This window comes from Numida meleagris, chromosome 25 (genome assembly GCF_002078875.1).
Source record: "Numida meleagris isolate 19003 breed g44 Domestic line chromosome 25, NumMel1.0, whole genome shotgun sequence".
Lineage (NCBI taxonomy): Eukaryota > Metazoa > Chordata > Aves > Galliformes > Numididae > Numida > Numida meleagris.
In genome coordinates this window covers 357644-377725 of record NC_034433.1, presented here as the reverse complement: position 1 = coordinate 377725, position 20082 = coordinate 357644, and the positions used below count along the sequence as shown (strand labels likewise).

The 20082-nt window shown below is 57.0% G+C and overlaps 2 protein-coding genes across 3 annotated transcripts; both read left to right on the top strand.

Annotated features, from left to right (window-relative positions):
• Positions 1130 to 9075, top strand: PTPN7 (protein tyrosine phosphatase, non-receptor type 7). 2 transcript variants are annotated; one of them, XM_021377166.1, is made up of 10 exons: positions 1130 to 1282; positions 2387 to 2615; positions 2764 to 2947; positions 3229 to 3313; positions 3726 to 3802; positions 4371 to 4508; positions 5215 to 5325; positions 5703 to 5860; positions 6212 to 6325; positions 6726 to 9069. In XM_021377166.1, the coding sequence occupies exons 2-10, from the start codon at positions 2485 to 2487 to the stop codon at positions 6817 to 6819; spliced, it is 1092 nt and encodes a 363-aa protein (XP_021232841.1). In that variant the 5' UTR covers positions 1130 to 1282; positions 2387 to 2484; the 3' UTR covers positions 6820 to 9069. The 2 variants fall into 2 exon arrangements, with proteins under 2 accessions (XP_021232841.1, XP_021232842.1); XM_021377167.1 differs by lacking the exon at positions 4371 to 4508 and having other exon boundaries at positions 6726 to 9075.
• ARL8A (ADP ribosylation factor like GTPase 8A) lies at positions 9977 to 20007 on the top strand. The gene is made up of 7 exons (XM_021377168.1): positions 9977 to 10264; positions 16351 to 16431; positions 16531 to 16604; positions 17333 to 17426; positions 18553 to 18620; positions 19454 to 19524; positions 19665 to 20007. Exons 1-7 carry the CDS (start codon positions 10142 to 10144, stop codon positions 19712 to 19714), a joined length of 561 nt encoding a protein of 186 aa, XP_021232843.1. The 5' UTR covers positions 9977 to 10141; the 3' UTR covers positions 19715 to 20007.

The window sequence follows — 20082 nt, the reverse complement described above, 5'->3', positions numbered from 1 at the left end:
CTCCATCCTCCATCCTCCATCCTCCATCCTCCATCCTCCATCCTCCATCCTCCATCCTCCATCCTCCATCCTCCATCCTCCATCCTCCATCCCTGCCCATCACCACCTGGCCCTCCTGCAGGTCCCCCAGCCCCAGCAGCTCCTTCCTGTAGGACCAGTGGCTGTCCCATGCTCCGACATGGGAGGATGGAGGGCAGGAGGGAAGGGCAGTGCTGTTCTTTGTCCACGCTGGGCTGTCTTTAGGCCCCTCCAGCTGAGTTCTTTCACTCTACATAAGGGTGGATCAGTTCCTCAGTCTGTCCTGCTCGTGCAGAGGCTGCTGGGATCCTGTCACCTGCTCATGAGATGCAGGTGGTCGTGGCCCTTGTCTGCTGCACCAAGCAACGGGACTGGGCAGCTCCAATCCCCTGGCTGTTGAGTGGCCCGAGGCAGCATGGTTGGGGTGGCAGTGGCAGATGGCACTGGGGCCACTGCGTCCCGGAGCAAGGGGAGCTGCAGGGGATGCTGCAGGGTGGGGGCAGAAGAGGAAGGAAGCGGGGCATGCGGTGTCTGTGCATGGAGCCAGGGCAGTGACAAACAGGAAGAGCAACAGGGACATGGTGGGAGGCAGCGAGCGTCAAGGGGCATCGCAGGAAGGATGTGCAGTGCCCCAAGGGCAGACCCTGCTGCACCTGAGCTGGACCCTCAGTGAAACGCCCCCCAGACATTCCCTGCCCCACAGACAGGGAGCAGTGGAATCCATGAGGCTGCTGAGCACACTGATATGGGAACAAGGGAACATTTCACACCCCATAGATGGGAACGCCCTGGGGTGGGGGGATGCGGTGAGGTGGCATGGGTCTGGGCCGTGTCCTGGCTCCCTGTGGGGCAGGGTGGTGTCACCGTGTGCCATGAGGACACACTCAAACCCCACCGTGCAGCTCCCTCCCATCTCTCCATGCTGGGCTGCAGCCGGGCACATAGGGCCCCGAGCGGCGATGCCCACGGAGGAGCCCCGGGATCTGGGGCAGCAGGGCCATGTCCACAGGCACCGAGGGGGCTTTGGTGGGGAGCGGGGCTGGGGCTGCAGGCTGCCCGGCAGAGCCGAGCTGCGGCGATGTGGCCGGTATGTGTGTGGGCGGCAGGCAGGGTGGGGGAGAAGGAGGGAGAGGAAGCGGCAGAGGCAGCAGCTCCTTTGATAAGCAGCTTCCTGAACACTTTCAAACCCCCGGTTTCAGACCGACGTGCTCAGCGCCTGCGGCCCTGTGCCGGGACGGACGGAGCCCATGCCTCGGGGCAGCAGGTAGGCACCCCCGGGCTGTGGGCAGGGCCGTGAGGGTCCCTTTGGAGAGGGGAACCCCACAGCAGCACCAGGCCCTGGCACATGTGCTCGCTGCAGGCAGTGCAGGTGGCCCCGGTAGGGATGCTGGCAGGGAGGCGGGGTGTGGGGACATGGGATGCTCTTGGGGCTGATGCCGGGAGCAGAAGCTCGTCCCAGGGTCTCCTGCATGCCATCAGCTCGGCTGGGGCTTCTCCCAGGTGTTTCCTGAGTGATGCTGGGGTCCCAGCCTCCCGCTCCCAGCTATGAGGTGTGCCCTTGGCACTGAGGACAGATGCAGGATCAGCCAGGATTGACTCTGAGTGCTTCGTCTCGTGCCCCCATGCATTCCCACCCCGCATGGCCATGGACACATTGTGGTCCTCCCTGCCCCAGCCCCGGCTTTGTCTGCACCCAGTTTTCCGCAGGGATGTCCCTGAGCCTCCAGGGCATTTGGTATCCTGCCCTGTGCCCACCGAGAGCTCTGACCCTGCAGCATCCCCATCCCATTGGGTCCCTCTTTCCTCGCCGAGGAATGTGGGGAGGAGAAGGAGCTTTGTTACCCCGAGCTGCTGCCTGCGCCACGGGGACCTCTGCACAAAGAAGAACCAGCATCACCCACATGTCCCAGCCAGGGGCTGCTCGGGGCTGCTGGTGCAGCCTCCTCCAGCCAGACCACCCCATCATCTATTGCTCAACCATTCAGATAGAGCAGTTTCCTCTTGACAGTTGCTGAGACTTGTGGGATGGAGGAAGCTGTCCCAGGGCCACTCTCTCCATCCCAGTACATCCAAACAACAGGAACTGGCCATGACCCTCTCAATGTCCTCCGCTGCCCCTCATCCCCAGGGAGCTGCTGGTCTCCACGTTAAGCTCATGAGCTCCCAGCCCACCCCATCCAACCCACAGATCCTTCCTCCTGATGGGGTGCTACGGATGCCCTCCCCATGCCACCCATGGATGCTGGAGTCCTGATGCCAGAGCAGCTGAGGACCCAAAACATTTCCCCTGCTTAGGGATTTTCTCATTCCGGCCCAGCAAGGAGTTCACCAGCCCCCTTATCTCTCTCATTTGCCTTGTGTTTTCCAGCCGCTTCTCCTCTGATGGCAACTCGATCCCTCAGCAGCTGAGGGCCCCCCACTTCCACTCCTCGTGCTTCAGGGTGAGTGCTTCGTGGCTGCCGCAGCATGGTCCAAGCCTGCTCGGTGTGCCACAGAGCTCATAACAGCAGCCTGACAGCCCGGGTGGCCGGCAAAGCCATGGACAAGGCGGACAAGCCCAGTCCCTCTGCGAAGAAGCATGTGCGGCTCCAGGAGAGGTGAGCGTGGCCAGGTTGGGCAATGCCCACAGTCTGGCCTGGGCATTTGCCTTTGCACTGCCCAGCCCTAAAGCATAGTACCCCAAACTCTGCTCCTCTGGCCCACGAGTTGTCGGGGGTCACCAGGGACCCTTTGCCTCCTTTGCAGGAGGGGCTCCAACGTGTCGCTGGTGCTGGACATGAGCTCGCTGGGCAGCGTGGAGCCCATCCAGCCCGTGTGCACGCCGCGGGACATCACGCTGCAGTTCCTGAGGACATCCAGCCACGTGCTGGGGGTGGAGGAGCTGCAGCAGCGCGCCCAGAGCATGGCACAGCTCCAGGAGGAGTTCTCGGTACGAGGGTGGGTGCTCAGGTGGAGGGGGCCCTGGGCATCTCCTGTTTGCCCACTCCTTTCTCTCCTTTGTGTCCGTGGAAAGCCTTCCTGTGCCAAGCTCCGCTCCCATCTGTGAGGTGTCCCACCCCTGTGGGGTGTGGATGGAGCTCGTGCCTGCTCTGGCGATGCTGCGAGGTCCCTGGGTCAGCATCTCACTGCCTGCAGGGCCAGCTGCACCTGGCGAGGGGACGCAAGCAGCACCAAGGGGGGGTTCCTCAAAGTTGTTCTCCCCTGCTGCAGAAAATCCCACCCAACTTCATCAGTCCGGAGGAGCTGGAGATCCCTGGACGCGCCTCCAAGGACAGATACAAAACCATCCTCCCCAGTACGTGCCACTGCGTCCCTTTGTCTCACGTTCCCCCATGTGCAGGGAGATGTGTGTGGTGTGGGTGTCCCCGCTGTGTCCCCGGTGTCCCTGCTGCGCTGGTTCCTGCTGCTGGCAGCCACCTTGCAGGGCTGTGTGCCCAGCAATGGGGTGGTTTGTGGGGAGCTCCTTGGGGCATACAGCACGTCACAGCCCAGCCTGGGCCACTCCCTGCTCTGTGCGGCCTTACACATCCCAAGGGAGAGGTGTAAAGGCTGAGGAATTGTCAGAGGAATTGTTTGGGTCTTCTTCATGCACTGTGGGGAAGGCTGTGGGGGGTTGGTGCCGGGCAGGTCTGTGCATGGCATGGAGCTAGCTGGGAGAGCACAGCTCTGAAGGACAGTTATGGGGTAACTCGTGCTGTGTCTTGCAGATCCTGAGAGCCGGGTGTGTCTCAGGAGAGCAGGGAACCAGGAGGAAGACGGCTACATCAACGCCAACTACATCACGGTGAGGGCACTGCCTGCCTGGGGGGCACTTGCTGTCCCACATCTCATGGTGCTGTGGGGCTGGGTGAGCAGAGCACTTGGAGACGCTCCCTCCCAGATGCTTCTCCGTCTCCATGCATTGCTCTGTTGTCACGTGCAGGAAGCAAGCTGTGCCAGAGGGGCATCCCAGCCTGGTACTGACACATCCAGGAACTGCCTTTCCCCTCAGGGGATTTATTTCAATTCCCCAAAAAGAAAAAAGGGGTGACTGTGGCTTATCTCCAGCATCCAACGGGGTCCCCAGACCCAAGGTGACCATTGGTGACATCACAGCAATAACCTGGGGATGCTTGGATGGAGCGTAGGTGCACGGGGCTTGCTCCGTGGGCTTGCTCATGGTTTGCTGGGCTAGGAGGATGGAGAGAACTCCTGGCAGTCCCTGGCTGGGTCTGTGAAAGGATTTCAAGGGCAGGTTTGGGAGGAAACAGGCAGCGTAGCTCAGGCTCTTCCCTGCAGAGGACAAGCAGCGCTGAGGGGGCTGAGGTGCAGGCCAGGTGTCCCCTCTCCCTGAAGGGCCGTGTGCTTGGCAGGGCTATGCAGGACGTCCCCGGGAGTACATTGCCACCCAGGGGCCCATGCTGAACACCGTGACTGATTTCTGGGAGATGGTGTGGCAGGAGGAAGCACCCCTCATCGTCATGATAACCAAGCTCCAGGAGCGCAAGGAGGTACTGCTGTCCCAGCTCCATAGCACCCCGACCTGGAGGGGGTGGGGAGGGGGAATAACAACAGCAGTGGGATGGTATGAGACCAAAGATGGGGCTGAGCTCTCTCTGCTTTGCTCTCAGAGGGTACCTTCTTGGAGGAGAGTCCCTGGGCTGCAACTTTGAGCCCATCCAGCAAAGCCTCCCCTTCTCCATTAACTTCACTTGCTCTGGATGTGCTTTGCCAGATGAATAATAGGATAAGGAGAAACAGGTCAGCCCCTGGGAGCTCCCAGGTGCGGGTCCAGGTGGGGATGGGAGCTAGCAGCTGTGACCTGTGTGGCGGCTGCACTGCACTTTGCTGGGATCGCTGGCTCCATGCTCCAGGAGCAGGTGGAGCTCACGCACTCTCACCTGGCCCTACTTTTTGTCCCTCTGCTCCCTGGCTGCTGCAGCGTCCCTCAGGGTACTTACCTGTGCCCTTCACCTGGATCTAGCAGGACATGGATAGGCAGAAGTGTAGCTCCCTAGGGGCTGAAAACCACATGGCAGAGTATGGGCAAAATGTTCAGGAGAAGAAGGCATTGGAAGTGTCCTTCCTTACCCTCCCTCTCTACCAGTCCACATCCACCTCCCCCAAAACTCCCAAAAGCAATGAGCAAAGGGCAGCTTAGACCGCAGTGGGTGCCCGGAGCATCTCTGCAGCCACAAACACGCTTTCTTCCTGCAGAAATGTGTCCACTATTGGCCTGAGAAGGAGGGCACCTACGGCCCCTTCACCATCCGTGTACAGGGGCTGAGCGAGTGTGCGGAGTACGTAGTCCGGAATCTGTCCATCCAGGTAGGTCCAAGCCCCATCCTGGGGTCAGCAGGGGGCTCAGCACCTGGTGGGGTCCTGAAATGCCCACGCTCTGTAGGAGGAGGGGTCTGCAGAGCTCTGCCTGCCCAATGAGGTTTGCAGGGAGCAAGACTTGTGCAGGACGTGCCTTGGGTGGGGACAGAGGGGTGTCAGCATGGAGACTGAGGAGGGGTCCTAGGCATGACTGGAACTCTCCTCAGCAGATCACTTGGACACCCCAAAGTGTCCCTGGCTCCCTGGGTCTCTGGCAGAGGCTCAGTGAGTCAGGAGGAGAGCAGATGAGATGGGCACAGGCTGGGCACACAGGATGGGAACATCTCGATCTGATCCTTATTTCTCTTTCTTCTGTGCTGGAAAAGCTGGAAGGTGAATGCCGCCACGTCAAACACATCCTCTTCCCTTCCTGGCCAGACCAGCAGACGCCCGAGTCAGCCAAGCCCCTGCTGCGCTTGGTGTCCAAGGTGGAGGAAACTCTGCAGGCTGCATCCAGCCCGGGGCCCATCGTTGTGCACTGCAGGTAAGAGCTCAGCCCTCACCCCTGTCCCTCACCTTGGGGTCACACTCACCCATGAGCCATTCTCCGAGCAGAAATCCCAGGGCACAGCAAACCCCCAGCAGGTGTCCCCTAGCAGAGCACAGGGGCACAGACTGGTTTTGTGCTTCCAAGGTGGTTCCAGCTGGGCGAGGCAGCATGGCAAGAAGCACTTGTGGTGGCAGAATGGAGCCAGCCTGAAAAAGCTGGAACTGGGGCCTCTGCATCCCTATAGGAATGAATCAGGGCGGCAAAGCAGCCAAGGAGCACACCCAGCTCAGACAGCCTGAGGTCCAGGCACTGTGGGTGCTCAGCACAGCTGTGTCCATCCCACAGTGCAGGCATTGGCCGGACGGGCTGCTTCATTGCTACCAGAATCGGGTGCCAGCAGCTGAAGGACAAGGGAGATGTGGACATCCTGGGAATCGTGTGCCGCCTCCGCATGGACAGGTTGGTGCTCGGGCAGGTGTCCCTGGAGGATGCTGCTGAATGTGGGAGGGATGCAGGAGGGCGCAGGGATGAGCATCCCAAGGAGGCGTGGAGGTGATTTGTGATAGAAAGCAGAAGAGTTTCTGAAAGATGGAGATGTGGGGACAGCAAAGGATTGCCCAGTGCTGGGTTGGTTTTGCTGTCAGGGTTATTTTAGCTCTGGGAACCTGAAGATATGAAGGAGAGCAGCCCCAAACCCAGCAGCTGGTACGCTCCTTCCAACTCAGCTACTAACCTCCAAAACATGCCCAGGCACTCTTTGGGAGCTCTGGGTGCATGCAGACAGGGTGGGTGACACAGGAATGTCTGTGCCATGGGAGCAGGGCTGGGGTTTTGGTGAGCATCAGCATTTCCCTTGCAGAGGCGGGATGATCCAGACCAGTGAGCAGTACCAGTTTCTCCATCACACACTAGCCCTGTATGCTTCCCAGCTGCCAGAGGCAGGGGGCCACTAGCATTGGGCTCCACTGCTCGCTGCCTCGCTCTGAACCCCATCAGTGCCAAACATGGGGACAACTCTGCTGAACCTGCTCCTGCTGCACCCGGCCATGAGCCTAAGCCTCCCTGGAGAGCAAAGCCATCGGGATTGTGGCCCCGCAACCCCCAGGACAAGCAGGGTTTGGGGTTTGCACAAGGATGCATGATGCAGAAGAGCAAGCTGCACAGAGGGACTGATGCAGAGAGATCTGCCTGCTAGAAATAAACAGAGCCTCTCCTTCAGCTGCACATCATCTGTGGGCAGAAGTTGGCACATGCAGGGCTTGTTCCTGGCACACTCCTCAATGCTCTTCTTGCTAAGGACTCACCTGGAGAATTAAGTCCAAAGGTGCACTGCTGGCTGCCTTCTTTACATGGCCTGCTTTCCTCTCTGCCTCCAGCCATCGCCTTCCCACCAGCCTTAAAGTAGGGGATACTCCTAAGTGTGTCTGCACTTTTGCAAGCAATGTGCTCCAAATTGCAGCCCAGCCTTGTTACACGAGGGTGGGCTTTTGTGTTCTTGGTTGTTTTTTTTTTTTTTTTTTTGTTGGAATCAAAGCAAAATAATACACCCGTTTTGTTGTTTCTTTTTCACTTTGTAAATAGAAAAGTTTCATCCTCAACTCTGCAATTCTCCTGTCTTGTCAGCAGCGCAGGAAGAGAGGGAATCTCTCTGTGTGTCCCCCTACAATATCTCTGCATCCTCTCTGCACCTCTCCTTGCAGCTTCTACATTTTCAGGGAGTGAATGGAAGAGTGGCCATGAGCTAACACAGCAGAGCAGACCATGCCGAGGCACGGCCTTTCATGCTCCCATCCAGCAGGACGTGCAACTTGTCTCATGCTTCCAGATGCATATCAAGAGGAGAGCTGCCAGGGCAGGAGCTGTGCAGAGGTTTTCCCAAGACAGGCAGGGACCCGTGGCTGGGGGGGATGTTGTCACCCCTCTCAGGTTTCCTTTTGGGGCTGGGAGTTTTGCCAGATGAGCTCTCTGATGCTGATCACAATCAGTTCAGCAGTTTTCCTGTCTTTCAATCTCAATTTCTACCCACTCAATCTGTTCAAGGCACTTATCAGCCATTACCACGGCACTATCTGGGCATCTCTCAGTCCTCCCTGTGTTTATTCCCCGAGCACTCCTCGGGGCCATGCTGAACTATTGCTGCATTATTGCAAAACACCATCCTATGGCTCCTGCAATGTCAGGGGTGAAGTCAGGTGTTCCGGCTGGTTTGGCTATGTCAGGGTATGTCCTGGGAAACTGTGGTGTGCCCAGCATGCAAAGGAAAGGAATCACTCCAAAATCTCACACAGAAAGGATGTCATGTTCCCCTGTGTCCTGGGCTGATATAAATTCCCTGAGCTTGGGCAGAGCTTTCAGGAAGGCTGAGATTGCTTCTGTTCCTCATTCCTCTCCCTTAAAAAAAGGACATGGACACAGCTGCCTTTGTCCTTCATGTGGCACTACTTGCTTTGCTGGAGGGGCAGGGAGCTGCAGGCACACTCCCACACTTCTCAGAAGAACAGGACATGAGGGCAGGATGTGCCCAAATCCATCATTTTGTGCATTCAATAACTCCTCCCAGGCAAGCAATGTAACCGCAGACAAGTTTCCCATCAGCATCTGTGTGGACTCCAAGCAGTTCACAGCCATGCCCCACGAAGGAGAAATGCCGAGGCACACTGATACTCCAAGGGCAGCTCAGAGAGCTCACAGAGGCCCTGCGGCCTCCCTGACCCAGCCAGCAGTGGTGGCACCCATAGAGGATGAGGTGCACCGGCTGCACCCGCTCAGCACCTGAGGGATGGGCTGACCTAGTGGCTGGGAGCACTGAGTACACTGAGGGGCGTGGGAGTAATATCTGTCCCTGCTGCTCTTTGGTTACCCAGGGGTTAAAGAGTGAGATGGGGAGCATGGAGAATAAGCCATCCATTACCCCACGTTATGGCCAGTCCGTGCAAGAAAAAGGCCTTTTTGCTCACTTGCTCACACTTGCTCATGTCTCTCCTGGTGTGGGGATGCGCTCACCCAGGTCCCCTCTCTGCTGTGTTTTGCCTGAATACTGCATTGATAGAGTTCCTCTGGCAGGGACTGCAGTACAACATGTGCTATCGGGAGGCAATCTCTGCTAACAGCGTGAGCGCTGCAGGCGTTTTGGGTGGGAACCCCCAGACTGGTATAGGGACATTCTCTGGGCTGAAATCTGTTAATAAACATCTTCAGGCAGAAATTGCACACAAGAACTGGGAGACATTGAATTTTTCACTGGTTTGAAGAGGAGCTACATGGGAGTAACGGCAGAAAGCAATCAGACTGCTGCTTCTTTAGGGTCCCCCCTCGAGAGCGTGGGGATCTTCAGCAGCCTGCAGCATCTCTGAAAACAAAATGGTTTCTGTCTCTGAAAAACAAGGCAGCTTCCCAGCGACTCACAGCACATGATAGAAACCACTTCCCACCCTTAACTGTCACAGGCTCTGAGATACCCACTGCAGATCCAATGACAGCTCAGCTTTTATTTTCTGTGCATGCACATTTCTCAGGCAGCCCTGCAGCAGAGAGAGCTGCAGCTTCGTCCCGTGGGAGTGCGAGCAGCCTCCTCGGCACGTGGGCCCTCCCCAGCTGAGATAAAGGCTCTGCCTGCTCTCCACAACGCCACGAGCACGGAGCAGCTCTCCCAGCTCAGCTGATGTTTGCAATATCACAGAATCACAGAATGGTTTGAGTTGGATGAGGCCTTTAAAGGCTGCCTGGTCCCACTCCCTGCAGTGCACAGGGGCACCTGCAGCTCCTGTGACACAGCTCCGTGCAGAGCGCTCAGGAGCACAGCACCAGAGGACGTTCTGAGTCGGAAGGACCCATGTGGATCACCAGAACCAAGCGCAGGTGGCGGGGCGGCCCCTCCTGCTTCGGCCCCTGACCGGACTCCATTTTTCCCATTGTGTCCCTATCCGCAGGAGGCGCTCGGGCATGCAGGGCAGGTGCTGGGGACACGGGGGTGCCGCGGTGCCGTGTCACTGCCGCCAGGCCCACGCCGCGCCATGCAGGCCGCGCCTCGGGTCCTCCCGGCCGGCAGGGGGCGCTGTAATCGGCGGCGAGCGGCGCGGGCCCCACCCGTCGCGGCGCGGTGCGGCAGGAGGCGCGCGGACAATACCGGGGCGGCGGCGCGGCGCGGCCCGGCGGTGCGGCGGGGTTCGGCGCGGCCCGGCCCGGTTCCACCCGCTTCGGTCCGGCTCTGCTAGGGCTCGGCTCGCCTCCGCCCGGCTGCGCACGGTTCGGCCCGGCGGGGCTCGGCGCGGCAGCATGCTGGCCCTTTTCAACAAGCTGCTGGACTGGTTCCGGGCGCTCTTCTGGAAGGAGGAGATGGAGCTGACCCTGGTGGGGCTGCAGTATTCGGGCAAGACCACGTTCGTCAACGTCATCGCGGTGAGCAGCGGCCCGCACCCCCTCCCCGCGGCCGTCGGGGCCGGGCCTCCCCCACATCCCCCCCCATAGCTCCGGGACAGCCCCGGTCCGGCCCCGGAGCCCCGTCCGTAGGAGCCCCGGTGGGGGCACGGCCCTCGGGCCCTGTCACGGGACCGCTGCTTTGTCACGGGACCGGCCCGAGGCCTGGCTGCCACAAGGCCCTCTGCCGCCGGGGTTTGGCCCTGCGAGGCCCCAGAGATGCGTTTGTCGCCTGCTTTCCATCCGTGACCCCCGGCAGTGGCTTTGTTTTGTCGTGGGGCTGCGAGGAGCTGTGCACCCAAACCTGGCGCCCATGTTGGTGGCTGGAACTGGACTGCCGTGTCCCCTGCTGGGGACATCCCTGCCCGTCATCCCCAGTGCATCAAACCCAGCACCGCGGGGCTCTGCACCCCGAACCCGAGCTGGCTTTGCTCGCAGGGCTCCTCCACAAAGCCCCTTCACTCCCCCACTCTTTGGGCCACGTGTGGGCTCTTCCCACTGTCTCCAAACGTGATGCGGTGCAATGGGAGCCGCCCACGAGTGCATCCCAAAGGGATGGGGTTGGGCTCTCAGGAATCTCAGGGTTTCATTGAGGTCTCTCTGGGTGTCCCAGTTCCCAGCTATGGCCCCATTGCATGCATTGTCCTTGCTCCTCGGCTCTGAGGCATAGCGTGTTATTTCTGCTCACTCAGAAGCTGCTGTGCTGTCAAAGGTGGTTTTGCAGCTAATTTGGAAGCTTCAGTGCACTGCAGCTGTGTTCTGTGGGTGGGTTTCCGTTGGTACTGGGCATGGCAGGAATGGAAAACATTCTTCCCAAAACCATCCTTCCTGAAGAACTGGTGGCACAGCGCTGCACCTCCCTGCGCTAAGCCCCGAGATGCAGCTCTGGGTGTACCCAAGCTCAGCTGCGGTGCTGGCAGCTGCTGCATGCTCTCAGCACACAGCCTTGTGCTCATGCTCCCAGCGAACCTGCGTGAGCCTCGGGTGACAGGGAGCTCTGTGGCTGCAGGACTGACTGTAAGAAGCAGTCCTTCCGGGGTCATTCAGTGGTCTGCTTTGCAGTCTCATGTCGGGGTGGGACACAGCAGTGCCACGTGTGGGCTGGTCCAGTTGCTGGAGATGCTATGCTCTGCTTCTCTGTTAGTAGAAAAAGAGGCTGCATTAGGAAAAATCTGGCAGAAAATAATTTATTCCCTCTTGAAATAGAGCTTTACCCCAAACCTGCTGAGCTGTTTTGTCTGTGTGTGGCTGGAAATAGCTGGGGATGCCTCTCACCCTCTTGCTTTTCCAAAAACCCTGTCCCCATGTGCCCCTCCTTCCCAGCCGTGCCTGGAGCATGCTGGATGGTTTTTGGTGTCCCCAGTTCTGCATGTAAATGGCTCATGTGTGACGGTTTTGCAGCATACAGGACTCCAGTGCAAGACTCAAAGACTCATCCCACTTAGCCACTATGGCTGGCGTAGGGAACTGGGATGTCTGGTTATTCCAGCAGCTCTTGAAGGAGGTTCCAATGCTTGGGCTAAAGCTGGCTGCGTGTTCTGCTGGTGTTAAGGAGGTGGTGATGGGATGAGCAGCACCCTGCAGTCACTTTGGCTTTGGATATTGAGCAAGGTGCTCAGGCTCTGCAAGTGGGCCTCCTCCTGTCTATGAAGTTATGTGGACAGTTCAGATTTTGTGGCAGACACACGCTGAAAACAAACAATGATCTTTGAGGTAACATCCTGTAAATGTGGACTGTCAGAGACAACTGGACAAAAAACAAGGTGCCAAAAAATCCCAACCCAACAGGGTCTACACGAGGAGCGTTTGAACCATGTCACCTGTCTATAAGGTGCTGGAACAGAGGCGTTAGAAGGGGAGGTAGCTGTGATTCAGGCTTCTGGGTGAAAAAAACCAACCAACTGAACTCTTGAAAAGTGTCTGATTTCAGCACTGTTGCAGAGATTTTCCAAGAAATCTGCAGATCCAGGTGACATTCCACAGCCTGAAGATCTGTGAGGGCGCTGGGGTTGGAGCTGCTCCCGGAGGCTTTGCGTCTTCCGGCATTTTTAGCTGCTGTTCTTCACCTGGCTGCAAAAATGGAAGCCAGGTGCTTGGAAGATGGGCTGGCTGCCTGCAGAGCTGCGGTCCTGCTGCTGCCGTGCAGGGGAGGGCTTTGCTGCAGGTGGCCACAGTCGGCCAAAGACGAAGGGAACTCTTCCTACGTCGCCTGGCTGATGTTTCTTTCCTGGGCTGATTCTTTTCTTTCCCTTGCTGTCAGGTGCTGGAGCTTGAGATGCAGTTTGCAGGGAGGGGTGAAAGGCTGTGAAATGAGCCTGGGCTTGGTTTTAACCAGAAACCCGTGGGTCTTTTCTCAGCAGAGTCTGAGGCTGACAGGGGGCATAGGTGAAGCTTGAGAGTGTTGGGAGCCCCTCAGCTGGTGGCATAGTTAGAAACCCTTCAGTGTAGGACATGTTTAGAAAAAGACAGTTTTCAGCTTCCTTTGATTCAGCGCTGAGTGTGCAGCCTCGTGGTGTGGTTTAACCCCAGCTCAGCACCAGACGGCTGCATGCTCACTTCCCCCCCAGCAACACAGGGGAGAGAATGGGAAAGGCGGAAGGGAGGAAGCTCGCAGGTTGAGATGAAGACAATGTCCAACCTAAAGCAAAAGTAGAATAAGGAATTCATTTGCCGCTTCCCGTCAGCAGGCAGATGTGCAGCCATTTCCCAGAACGCAGAGCTCATCAGGCATGATGGGTCACTGGGAAGACCAGCGCCATCACTGAACACCTCCCCTTCCTCCTTCCTTCCCCCAGCTTTCATTGCTGATCATGATGCCATATGGTGTGGGATATCTGTTTGGTTATTAGGGATCTGCTGTCCTGGCTGTGCCCCTCCAGATCCGTGCTCTTCCAGTGTGAGCCAAGAGAAAACCATGAGCACGCTTATCCAGGATACCAGAGCGCGAGCTGTGTTTTGCAGCGCAGAAGTTTTAAAGTGAGAGGGTCGTCAAGGCAGGCAGTGCTGGAACAAAGCAGGAGCCGGGCTTCCTGCACTCAGCTTTCCACTGTGCACCGTCTCCATTCCATTCCACCCGCTGGGTGAGAGCAGCATTGCTGAGTGAGAGCAGCCGTGCCCAGAAAACCCAGGTGTTGTCCTCGAGTTCCCCCACGGCACAACCTGAACTCCAGACGCGGCAAAGAGTAATTATTTTTTTTTGAATAAAAGAGCACAAACTTAAAAGGAAGCCTCAGTGAGAATGTAAACATTAATGGGTGCAAATGGGTGCAGAGTTAAAAGGCAGCGTGGGACTCAGCAGCTCAGCTTGGAGGTCTGTGGTCCAAACCCTCTCAGAGCTCAGAGGTGGATCCAGCTTTGAGGAGCTCAGTGGGGCTTTGTTTCTCTGCCTGGCCCTTGTAGCACCTCCTGGTCTATGCCATGGTCTGCCTTGACTGAGGGGTTGTGTCTGGGTGTCTCAGTGTCTGTCAGCTCTTTAGCTCTCACCCTTTCCTCCCATGGCATGTGCTACTTGGGGTGGGTGGGTTGGATTGGTTTCCTTGAGTGCTTTGCAGAGATTGAGAGAGGAGCAGGTGCCCCAGGGCCCGTGGACGTGGGCAGGACTGGGTACGAGCCCCAGACCTGGACCTGATGCCCAGCCTGTCTGGTTTGTGGACGCTTGCTCCTTAAGAGGGATGAACAACAAAGTGCTGGAATTCAGTTCTGGGCATGCTTGGAGCCCATCCACCGTCTGCTGGATTCCCCATTTTTCTTGTTCTTTTTTTTTAATTATTATTATTTTTCTCAATGCAAAAAAACTAAGCACAGTCCTCATTTCCTCTGAAACTAGTGAATGCGTCAACATTGGTCTAGCTCTGGGCTTCATTATGTCTGCTTTGTAATTATTGCCATTATGCAGATTTTCTCCACTGACTGACTCCACTTCTCAGTAGCAGCAGCTTCCATCAGGTGGAAGAATTGGTTTCTATGGGCACTGCTTAAATATTTACTCCCTTCTCATCTTTACTGCCTCAGAGGAAGGAAGGGTTTCATTTAGATTCAGTTTTACCTCCCAGACCACACTACACACCCCAGAATTTCAAGGTAGAGGATGGTACAAGCCCAGACCCACTCCTCCTGCTCTGCTGTGCCATTCAGCACTGCAGCTGTCGGCAGGGTTCCGTCCCTCTCACTTCTGCAAGTTGAGTGGACCAGCACTGTGCTCCTGGTGGCATCCCAGGGGATAAATCATGCCCTGGGATGGGATGTGGGAGAAGGCAGCAGCTGGGGCATGGGGTCTGGCACGTTTTGGGCTGTGGTGGGATGCTGAAGAAGCAAAAGCAACCCAAAGATTTTTATCTAAGAAACCTCATTTTCCTGAAAGAAACAGAGCTTCAGTGTTACCATGTTCTTTATCTCCAGTATTTATTAAAAAAAAAAAAAAAAAAAGGCATTAGCTGCATTGCAGGGAGTAGGATGAGTCTGACCAGTAGAGCACCATTGCAGCTGATGCCTGTGTGCTCAGGGCAGCGTGGGCCGTGATGACATGGCATGGGCTCGTGGAGCAGGCGGTGACAGCCCTGTGGCAGCCCACAGATGTGTCCCCTGGGCCCTGGAGCTGAGGACCGCAGTGCGGGATGCCCCTGCAGCCTGGCTGGGGTTGCTACCATGCAGAAAGCCTGGGGTCGTGAGCTCCTAAGGGAGGGAGGCAGCTCGGGATGGCAGGCTGTGAGCCAGCCAGTGGTGGTTTACCCAGAGCAGGTCATGACTGAGGCTCTGCTGCGCTGAGAAGAGGAGACAGCCTGCTGGCTGGGAGGGGGAGTGTCCCCAAGTGAGGGACAACGCCTGACCTGGCAGGTGATGATGTGGGTGCGTGCTGCAGAGGACAGGGCTGGAACTGAGCTGGAGGCTCTGCTCATCCCCACGGGAGACAGGATCCCAGGAACCCAGCAGGGAATTGGTGGGGCTGGGTGGAAGCATCGTTTGTGTTCACATGGGACCCCAAAGCAGCGTGGCTGTGTGGGATTGTGAAGGCACCCTGACAACATCACATGCCCAGCCTTGGCTTTTTGGATGGGAGAATGGGTTTGAGTGCTGGAGCAGTTCTGCAGCCCTCCTCTCCACTCTCCTCCTTCCCGACCGCGGGTCCCCAAGGTGCTTTCTGAGTGCACTTTGGCTCAGAGGCCTCTTGGCTGCCGGTCTTTGCTGTCAGAATGCAGAAGGGAAACGAAAAACGGAAGTGGCGTGTATTGCAGAACTGCTGGAAGAGGTTAGGAAAATCCTGAGGACTAGCTAAATTCTGCTTATCAGAAAATGGCATCAGTTGCCTTCTCTTTGTGTGGTTTGTGTTAACTGAAGCCCTAGAGAAGCAGACCGTAAGCCAGCAAAGAGCTGCTGGGGTGAGTTCTGCCACCTCTGGTGGCTTCTGCAGATCACTGGCACAGAGCAGTCAGAAGCTCTGTGCTGCCTCGTCCCTTGCGGTGTTTGGGAGTGGGTGGCCGCGTGCTGGGCCGAGCACATTCTCCTCTTTGAGGGGAAGGTCTCAGGCTGCAGGGTTTCATCCTGGCTTTCAGTTGCTTTTATGAATGGGCCTTCATTGTTGTCCTAATGTCACCTGGGATGGCCTGGGGGCCAGAGCTGATTGGAGAGGAACGTGGTTAGCTCAGTGGTTAGCTCAGTTAGCTCACCGAGGCATCAAATCCGGGGGGATGAGGTGGGCTGTGAAGGGCCAGCACCGTCCCACCCCTCTGGCGTGGCGTGATGAGGCGGATCTCCCTGCAGCAGAGGGATGGTTCCTGCTCACTGCTCTGACAGCACTAACCCAGTTTCATGGAGGCAGTGGGATGCTGCAAATCTGCAGCAATTTCATGCTTCAGCCTAGCGCGTGGCAGAGCTCTGCTGCCTGTGTGCGGATAAGATGCTTCAGCAGCCGAGGGGCAGCTCGTGGGGACAGGGAGATGGGAGATGCGGCCCCCGCAGAGGATTTGGGGTTGTTTCTAGCCAGATTGTCAGCCCCTGCGGCACTGCTGCATTCCCTGGGGCAGGCTGCTGGGTTTCTGAGCCTCCTAACGCTGTATGGCTTGTCCTTGCAGTCAGGCCAGTTCAATGAAGACATGATCCCGACGGTGGGCTTCAATATGAGGAAGATCACCAAAGGGAACGTCACCATAAAGGTAAGGTGCAGAAGGTATCTTCAGTGGGGGCTCTTGGAGTGAAAGTTGGGGTGAGGGCTGACTTGTGAGCTATGCTGATGCCTCTTCTCCCTGTCACAGCTCTGGGACATTGGTGGCCAGCCTCGCTTTCGCAGCATGTGGGAGCGGTACTGCCGTGGAGTGAGTGCCATCGTGTGAGTATCCATCAGTGGGTGTGACAAGATACAGCTTGCCCAGCTGTGGGGTCCGTCCCTTCATCCCTCTCACCCTACCTGAGGGTGCTGGGCAAAGCTGAGCAGCTCCACCACTGGGACTGGCACAGTGCAGGGCATTGCAGTCTCAGTGCCTCCATGGGCTTTGAGTACAGGGCAGCGAATGGACCTCGAGTGTCTCTAGAATAACAGCCCTGCGGAGCCTTCCCTTTCACTCAGCATCCTTCAGCCCAGCTGTACGCCTTGGCTCTTGCCTTTCCCTGCTCCCTTGGTTTCCCTGTGCTGCCCAGTCATCAGAGGGGCTGAGCAAAGGTCAGTGGGGGTTTGGCCCTTTTCAAGAGGATAACATGAAGGGTAATGGCCAGCAGCGTATTCCCAGGTCTGTGTTTATGCTGCTGAGTGAACCTTGTGCTTAGAGGAGTCTGTGCAACACTCGCTGCTGACTGTCAGCAGTCTGTGAGTGTCCTTGCACGTCCCCTACTTGCAAGTATTGCAGGAAGCTCACTCCCAGAGAGTCCAAGATGGGGGTAGGTCTGGCAAGATGTTCATGGGAAGCAGACTGCATACTCCTAAGGACAAATATTTACCTGAGAGCTGAGGTTGTAGTTGTTCAAACCCATTTAGAAAATCAGCTTTTTTGTGGTCTTCTCCAGCTGACCAGTTCTCTCTGCTTGCCACGTGCCTGTGCTCAAAGAGTCCTTCCCTTGCAGGTACATGGTGGATGCTGCCGACCAGGAGAAGATCGAGGCCTCGAAGAATGAACTTCACAACCTGCTAGACAAGCCGCAGCTCCAGGGCATCCCGGTGAGCTGCTGCCTGGGTAGGATGCCCTCACCCACTGCCACGCACACCATCCCCACTGCACTCCTGCACAGACTGGGAAAGTGACACTTTCTGTCCCAGGGCTGGGCTGAACAGCACTTCCAGCACTAGGAGGGAGGCTTAGAAGAGACCAGAAGAAACCCTTATGTGTGAGATTGTCCACCTGCATGAGTTTGCACCTTTTTTATGAGGGGGGACCTTAATGTTTCGTCACCAAGGAGCACAGCTGCTCGACTGTGACATTTGCAGGAGATGAGCTGTCAGCAGTGGGACCCACAGTTGGGCACGCTGCGTGTGCCAGGGTGGGAGGCTGATGGAGCCTCCAGAATTGGCATCCTTGGAAAGGAGCTAATCTAGGACCTTGCACCACATCCCAAGCATTCATGGCCAACTAATTTAAGCTTCTGACATAACACACTGCATATGCAGCACTTCAGAGTGCTCTTTTTTAAGAACAAGGCTACTCCAAATGTAAATTGGGGGATGCTGTGTAGCCGTGCTGCTGCAGAGGCCCTGATTTGCAGCAGCCTCAGTGCTGTCCTTGTCAGATGACAGTCGTGTGGCTCGCTCAGGAGCGATGAGGAAGTCCTGCCTGGGGTTTCTTTTCTTTGCATAGTCCTAGGATGTCTTTGTGGATGTGAAAAGCCTTGAAGTAAGAGATCAGTGGGTACTGCAAACAGCCATTGCTTTTTTGGGCTGGCTGCCTGCAGGGAGCAAGGTTCTGCAGTGTGTGTGTGTATCCCGATAATGTCAGTTTTAGCCCATCCAGCTTCACTTGGATTTTTTGCTCAAAGGTAAGTGGCTCTTGGAGGAGTGTCCTCCATGCTTCAAGGGAAACTGGTGCCCTTCAGAGAGGGTACACTGTGGGCCAGCTTCTCACTGGAACAAGAAAATATGCGGGAGATGCTGGGTACAAGCCCATTAACACCAGTAATGGAAGTGCTCTGCCTTCTCATTGCCTCCTGAAGGGATTTTCTCTGTCCAGGCACTCGGGTGAAGTAGCCTGGACTGTCTTACAATCCAAACAGGTCTTGGTTCTGAGTGCCAGGCAGTTTCCTGCCCGCTATGGTGGCCAGGAGCTTCACGTGTCCCATCTCCCCTTCTACAGGTCCTAGTCCTGGGGAACAAGCGAGACCTCCCTGGTGCCTTGGATGAGAAGGAGCTCATTGAGAAGATGTAAGTGCGGGTGGCTCGGGGCTGGGACAGGGGTTGCCTGCAGTGGCGGGCAGGCTGCAGGAGCTGGGCCAGCAGCTGGGCTCCATGTGCCACTGGGGGGCGTGGGGGCCCGGCACACCATGCTCAGTGGCAGTGCTCAGTGCTCTGCAGCGGCACAGGGTCCCATGGGGCTGGTGCCCCCTCCCTGCCCCCATCCTGCTCCTCAGGTCCCGCTGTGGTGGGCAGTGCCCTCTGTGTTGCCTCACCGTGCAGAGGGCATCACTGCTCGCCCGCAGGTGAGCCATGCTGAGGGTGGAAGGCTGAGACCCTGTGTTGCTTTGCAGCATCTGTCTCTGCCCTCGCTGTCTGGGGTCCCATGGGATTTATTTGTTTGGGGTTTTTTTGTGGGTTTTTTTTGGCTCTCACCATCCCAGGAAGCTCAGCTCTGAGCATCTTCACACAACCGCTCAGAGATCTCCCCTGTCCTGTGTGCACCCTTTGCAGTTCCCCAGTCCTTTGTGCCCCGTCTCCCAGCTGTGCTGCGTAACTGAGTTTTAGGGTGTTCTGGGCAAAGCTGTGAGATTTCCACTTGAGGCCAGTTTCCTCCTGCCTGTAATGCAGCCCCTGCTCTAGCCTGGCGCTCAGACAGGAGGAGCAATGCACCATGAATGTCTTCACCCAACCTTCCATGGGGTCCCCAAGATACTGGGGAGACTTTGCCCTTACAGGGTACCCCCTTCTCAGAGCCTGAGTCCAAAGGGACTCTGAAAGGCTGCCCTGAGGCATCTCCCATCGCTGCAGAGTGCAGCCCGTGGGGTCTGCAGCGCTCAGTCAGAGCTCTTCCTCTCCTGCAGGAACCTCTCTGCCATCCAGGACCGAGAGATTTGTTGCTACTCCATCTCTTGCAAAGAAAAGGACAACATTGGTGAGTGCCATTGGCTCAGGGTGCCTGTGGATGGGGAGCAGGGCTTGTTGCAGCACACCCAGGCTGCTCCCCTAGGAGAGGAGGGGATATTCAGCTATCCCGCTGAATAGAGAGGCTGTAAACACCCCTTGCCTTTGCAGACATCACCCTACAGTGGCTTATTCAGCACTCGAAGTCCAGGAGAAGCTGAGATCCCTTGGACTGCGGCTCAGATCGGGAAGATGCCATTGTACAAGCCCATACCCCCTTCCTTCTCCTGCTCTGTCCCTCCAGCTCTCTCTCTCTAGATGGGTATTTTTAGGGGACCCCAGACTCCGCTCGCATTGAGGTGGAGCCCTTGTTTTTATTGTAAAGAAAATGTCCGACTCCGCCCCCCTCTCCTTTCCTCTCTCTGTCTCTTCTTCCCATTTTGGCACTGTTCTGTTGTTGTCTGTGTATACAGTATATATATATATGTATATATATTTTAATTTTTTAATTTAAGCACTAGCGCTGTTACTAAACTGGGCCCTGTGAGCTGTAGAAAGGCTGTGGGCTCCCCGAGGTCAGCACTGGGAG